Source organism: Chrysochloris asiatica, unplaced genomic scaffold (assembly GCF_000296735.1).
Source record: "Chrysochloris asiatica unplaced genomic scaffold, ChrAsi1.0 scaffold00174, whole genome shotgun sequence".
NCBI classification, from domain to species: domain Eukaryota; kingdom Metazoa; phylum Chordata; class Mammalia; order Afrosoricida; family Chrysochloridae; genus Chrysochloris; species Chrysochloris asiatica.
In genome coordinates, this window is record NW_006408692.1 from 5,227,227 (window position 1) to 5,233,770 (window position 6,544).

General features: G+C 38.9%; 1 protein-coding gene across 1 annotated transcript in view; it reads left to right on the forward strand.

Annotated features, from left to right (window-relative positions):
* LOC102815127 (chromosome unknown open reading frame, human C12orf63) overlaps positions 1-6,544 on the forward strand; it is a 193,956-nt gene that overhangs the window by 63,083 nt on the left and 124,329 nt on the right. The window contains exon 11 of the mRNA XM_006871817.1: positions 3,058-3,144. Within this exon, the coding sequence (XP_006871879.1) occupies positions 3,058-3,144 (87 nt within the window). The remainder of the gene's footprint in view (positions 1-3,057; positions 3,145-6,544) is intronic.

Sequence of the window (6,544 nt, forward strand, 5' to 3'; positions counted from 1 at the left end):
TCAAGAGTGGCAGAGGTAGTGAGGTTGGCCCAGGATCGGACATTGTTTCGTTCTGCTGTGCATGGGGTTGCTATGAGTCGGTTCTGACTCGATGGCACCTGACAAAACATTAGAGAAAATATTAAAAGTACCATGAACTGCCTGAAGAGCAAACAAATCTGTCATGAAAGGAGTGCAGTCAGAATGTTCCTTAGAGGTGAGAATGCTGAGACTTTGTGTTTCATACTTTAGGCATGTTATCAGGAGGGACCAGCCCCTGGAGAAGAACATCATGCTTGGTAAAATGTAGAAAAGACCCCCAACGAGATGAATCGACACAATGGCAAAAGCATTGGGTTCAGAGCTAACAACAGTAATTGTGAGGATAAAGCAGGACCAGGCATTATTTTGTTCTGTTGTGCATAGAATCACCACGAATCAGATCCAATTCGAAGGCACCTAAAAAAGAAACAAAACAAAATGGTGAAGTAAGTAAATAAAGTGAATTACTTAATGTGTCTTCGAGCCATAGTCTTTGCAAATTCCTACCATTTGAATTTTTCCTGTTGGTTCTTGGTAAGAGAAGGTGAGGGAAGATGATGATGGATTATATGATTCAGTTGTGATTGTTTACAGGTTTAATTGTGATTGTAAAAACTCAAAACTCTTACGTGTGTATCACATAATCCATCTCAGAAGTAGGAGGGGCACATCATTACCATCAAGGAAGAAGAGCCAAGAGGGGAGTGTGTCCTTTAGACCCTGAGATCCTTGGGTATTGAACCTCCTTAACCCAGAAGACAGAGCTATGACTTTAGAGGAATGGCTTCAACAGGATCAAGAGCCAGAGCACCAGACAGAATGGTGAGCTTCCCAGCCCACAGAGCCAGCAAAGCGAGTGCCTTTAGGCTGAAGTCTCACTTCTGGAATGGGGTGCCTCCAAGCACTTAACTGGGGAGCTAGGTTTGCTGAACCTCAGAGTTTAGTGCCTTTGGGCTGAGGTTTATATCAGAGAGGAGTGCCTTTGGGCATTTATCCTCAGCTCTAAAAGAACTTTATGATGTTGCTGGAGCATGGCAGAAATCAAGGGGCTCTTGGCTGAGAGGTCAGGACCAGAATGAGTACTACTTGGAGGCATGATTGGGAAGAGGCTTTCCTGTTTAGTAAAAACTGTGCCCTAATCTGAATTGTAATCTGTTAATGTCCTTAATAAACCCCATTACTCTAAGTATGGTGTCTGAGTTCTGTGTGGCCATTACAATGAATTGTCAATGCTGAGAAGTAGATGGTGTTGTGGACAGGTTGGTTGGTGTCATCTTTAGCACCTATTTTCTTTTTTTCACATATTTTTCTATTCTCTTGATATATTTGTTCTTCTGTATTAAAACTCTCCCTTTATATTGAAAATATTTACTGCCTCTTAATATAAAGTTGTTGAATTATAAAAAATATGTGTCAAAGTAAAGAGGCTGAAAAATGTTTTTAACACTTGGCAAATTTGGCAAGAAATTGTTATTAGAAAAAAAAAAAAAAGCAAAATGGCGCTTGTCTTGTTGTTAACAAAGGGGATTAATGTCTGGATTTAGAAAGTGGTTCTATCCCCTCGGTAACCTTTAACTGCCTTGTCATATTCATATATAATACATATCACTGTTTTGGGAAGGAAATGAGAGGTTTTTGTCCTCCAAAGCATAAGAAATTGAAAAAGATTTTCTGAATAATTGAGTAATTGGCAACAATAAAAATAGTATGTTTTTATTCCTCACTAAAGAAAAACTAAATCTCAAAGGTAATTGCTAACTCCTATTGTTTTCTACTGCAGTAATTGTAGAAGGGTACTATATTATGTTTGTAGTCCATAATTGTAGAAAAGAATATTGTATTATGTTTGAAATCATATAAGACCAGTTTTGGTCATTTTAAACAGCTGTTGCTATTAACAGCTGCCAGTTGACTGATAATTAGAGATTCCCTAGCTGAACTTTCAAGATATAAAAAGATTACGGTTTGTGTTATATTAACCTTCTCTCGAAGAAGCCCAGGGACCAAGAAGAAGACTGACACATGTAAAATTCGTTATGGGGCCCAGAGCTGTGGAATCATAGGAATATCTTCTAAATAATGAGACTCCCAGTGCCCCTACTTGCTCCATCTTGCTTCATTTGGTAGGACATGATACAATAACAGGAGCTGATCTCCAGGTTTGAATTTTGGGAGGTTCTATGTGTAGATGTTTTAGCAAAACTGTCTACTCAGCACCTTTTGGGGGGACAATGGTTAGGTCAATTGAAATACAAATAGTTACAAATCCTTACCTATATCCATGAGGCTTTTGTTCAATAGGGTTTTTATTGACTGTCATCTTTTGGAAGAAAGATTGCTAGTCTTAGTTTCTTAGGTGCTTCTGGGTGGGTTGTTGCTGATTGAGAAATCCTGCATAGTCAAGGGACCCAAATATGAGTTCCTTTGTTTTAAATTTAGCATTCATTTGATAACTAATTTGCTATAGTTTTTTTGACACTACGTGATTCATACATATATGTTGGATTTTTTTCCAAGGAAGATAACAAACTGGGTTTTCACTTTTTTATGCTTAAAGAAATGCAAAAACTAGGGAGTTGTGTACCAACTATACCTACTTGTAACTGTAGGTCCCTTGTAGCATCTTAAAATTCTGATAAAACTATGAAGCATATGCTAAACAGATAGTTTTACTTATAACAAATAGCACCTATAGTATTTTAACATGAAAAAAATCAATCATATATATATATATATATGGTAGCGTAGTGGTTACGAATTGGGCTGCAAACTGGAAGGTCAGCAGTTCGAAACTACCAGCTGCTCCGTGGGAGAAAAGATTTACAGCCTCGGAAACCCTATTCAGGGTCGCTATATATAGTAGCGTAGTGGTTACGAATTGGGCTGCAAACTGGAAGGTCAGCAGTTCGAAACTACCAGCTGCTCCGTGGGAGAAAGATGAGACATTTATACATTTACATGTTTTACATTTGACTAGATTTGATTATTAAGTAATTAACTTGACAAAATATAAAACATTTTTTTTTTTCCTGGTAGATTCTGCCTCTCCTTGCATTATACCAATACTTTGTTTCTGGAATTTGCCAAGACATAGTCAGAAGCTTAGAAGCAAGACTCCTCAAGGTATATTAAACACTTTTAAGATATTTTATATTCTTAAACTTTTAAGGATATTGTCATGCACTAACTGGATTTTTAAAATAACAAAAATAATACTCTAAATGCTAAAATGGTATGTATAAAAATGCCTAAGTCATTATAATAAAATATGAGAAAGAACTCGTTACAAAGGTTTTATGCTTAGGCCACAATAACACCAGGAACATTTTCACATTAACACCAGTCAGGCTAAATCAACTCTTCTGAGAAACTGGTGGGGACCAATGAGTCACTTTCCTAAAGGTTCTGTGAAATGATTGCTAAGGGACTTTATGTATATCTTGGCATATAAATATTGTCCTTTGCCAAGGGATTGAATTAACATCAAATGGTCACTGGTGGTGTGTGATGGTGGTGTGCCGTCGAGTTGGTTCTGACCCATAGTGATCCTGTATATGGTTTCCTAGGCTGTCAACGGGATGGCAGCAGAAAGCCTCATCTTTCTCACCCAGAGTGGCTGGTGGATTTGAATTGTGGACCTTGTGTTTCACAGCTCAGTGCATAGCTCACTATGCTACCAGGGTTCCTTAAATGCCATTGTTGTTGCTGTTGTTAAGTGTTGTCATGTCAGTTCCAACTCATAGTAACCCTGAATAGGGTTTCCGAGGAGCAGTTGGTAGGTTCCAACCACTGACCCCATAGTTTGCAGTCCAGTGCTTACCCTACATCATCACACCATGACTCGTAATGGCCAGTATTATTGAGTCAGTCCCAACTCATAGTGACCTTGTATAGGGTTTCTGAGGGTTAGCTGGTGAGTTTGAACTGCTGACCTTGCTGTCCATTGCTTATCCTATGGCTCTATTAGATAACAATTAATTATTTAACCCAGAAGTTGGCTGTGGTTCTCTGCCTTGAAGATTCATATACAATTGTCCTGGACCTTATGTAGGAGGGGACCCCAGTACCCACCATTCTGTCTGCCCACTTTCCTAGTCACTGATGGTTGCAGGCTTCCACTTTCCTTGAATTTGTTCTGTTCAAGGATCATTTCAACATCCAGCAAGTTTGCTTCCTGTTTTGCAGCTCATCAGCTGTATCATGGGATTCAGCTCTAGCCCATGTTTCTCACACACACACAAACTCACACACACTCATCAGTTAGGCATAAGTACATACAGCGTATTTATCTTAGAGATTTATTTCTATACTTGACTTTACTGAAAATTGGGAAATTTAATTTGTATGAAGACCAGTAGTTTAAAACAGAATATTCAACATCCTCAAGCTTAAAATGTTTCGTATTCCATGACCTAATCAGCTCTGTGTTGGTAAATGGTTCACAACTGGCTCTCAAAACTACCACCAACAACAACTTGATTTGTAGGATTTGCAGTTTCCATAGTGTAAACACCCCACTATGGCTGACTTCAAACCACTACCCAGACATCAATGAATGTGGAGTTGTGACAACATGTGAACAGTTGGCTCTTGCAATTGGGTATGAGTAGGCTCCAGCAAAGGAGCTCTGGTAGCATCGTGGTTACGAGTCAGGCTGCTAACCTCAAGATCAGCAGTTCAAAACTACCAGCTGTTCCACAGGAGAAAGATGAGGCTCTCTGCTCCCATAAAGATTTACAGCCTCAGAAACCCGATACCGGGTCGCTGTGAGTCGGAACCAACTCTACAACACACTACCACCACCACCACAGGCTCCAGCACACAACTAGCTTAACCCCATGTTCCCTCTTTTGAAATACCCTCCACCCTTCTTTTCCAAATCCTTCCCAATATATGTTAACTGCAGTCAAATCAGTTAATATATATACATGTATATATATACATGTATATACATAGGAATCCTGGTTAATGTTCTGGAGTGCAAGGTTGGTTTGAACCACAAGGTCAGTGGTTCAAGCCTACCAGCCACTCCTCAGAAACCTTATACAGGGTAGTTATGGGTTTGAACCATTTCAATGGTACTGAACAACAATAACATACATACTTACATATATATAATTTTAGACCAAAATAAAAGAAAAAAAATCTCTGTGTCGTTGACATATCTACCCATCTTACTCTCTAGAAGGACTTAAACACTGGACTAGGGTTTTCACAGAATCAACGAAAAAGGGCAAGTGATGGATTGTACAGAAGAAGGGCAGAGTTTGCTTGACTTTTATGAAGTAAATTGGGGTCAGTGAGTGAGAAGGGATAAGGTCATAGTCAGGAAATAGCAAGTAATGAAGCTTTCTGATAAATCAAACAGCAATAGACCATACTGTTAAGTTTCTATAGTGCACAAAAGTCTTTCAGGGAAAGTTTGAAGACCTCTTTACAATTAGCTAGTCTGGCTTCACTATAGAACTGCCAACATCTTGAAAGATTTATTGCTCTCAACATATCGATTGCTATGAGAAAGGGTACTGACAGCTCTTTATTTGTATGAGTGAGATGCTGTTTAATGAGTTACTGTTTTTTGCCATCTGGCTTGTTTGTGTTCATATTGTTGGTTGTGTTCACACTGAAAATTTATGCCCGTTGTTATCATTGTTTTTCCAAAATGGTCAGATTGGTGTAATAAACTCAAATCTCAGGGTCTGTGTTCACAGTACTGGTCACACTGAAAATTTATGTCCACTGTTGTCCTCCTTGTTTCTTCAAGTGGTCTGATTAACACAATAAACTCAAACCAGGAGGTAACCTTTACATAATTTGTATAGAGCAATCAAATGGTAATGTAGAGATCTGAAAGAGTTCTTATGTCTCCCTAAGTGCCTATTTTGATGTTATATGGCACTGCAGAGATTAGAGCCCAAGATATTTTAGCAGGAACCAAATTATGCAACTCAGTAGACAAATATTTTCTCATTTCCATTAAAAGTCTCCTTATCTTTCATGTTTTATTTTCACAATATTTCCACATCCCAGTGACTGTGGGCTAGGCGTTGGGCTGCTGACTTCAAGGTTGGCAGTTCTAACTCATCAGCTGCTTCATGGGAGCTAGGTGAGGCTTTGTACATCCCATAAAGATGTACAGTCTTGAAAACCTGATATAGGATCGGTGGGAGTCAGAATTGACTCAAAGGCGGTGGGTTTCGTTTTTGTTTTTTAACTGTCCCCTAATGAACGTACCTTCTTTTTTTATGTTCTTTAAAGTTCATGTATTCTTGACATTCCTGAGACACTGCTGAAAGGAAAGAGAGAGTGAGATGGGTATCTATGTTAAAGATACAGAAGTTTTTCTCTGTATATATACACATATATGGAGTCCTGGTGTGGCACTACAGGATAATGCACTGGACTGCAAGGTTGGTTTGAACTGCAAGGTCAGTGGTCAAACCCTTTAGCCACTCGTTGTTAACCCTATACCGGATCGCTATGAGTAGGAACTGACTTGACGGCACTTAACAACAACATATAT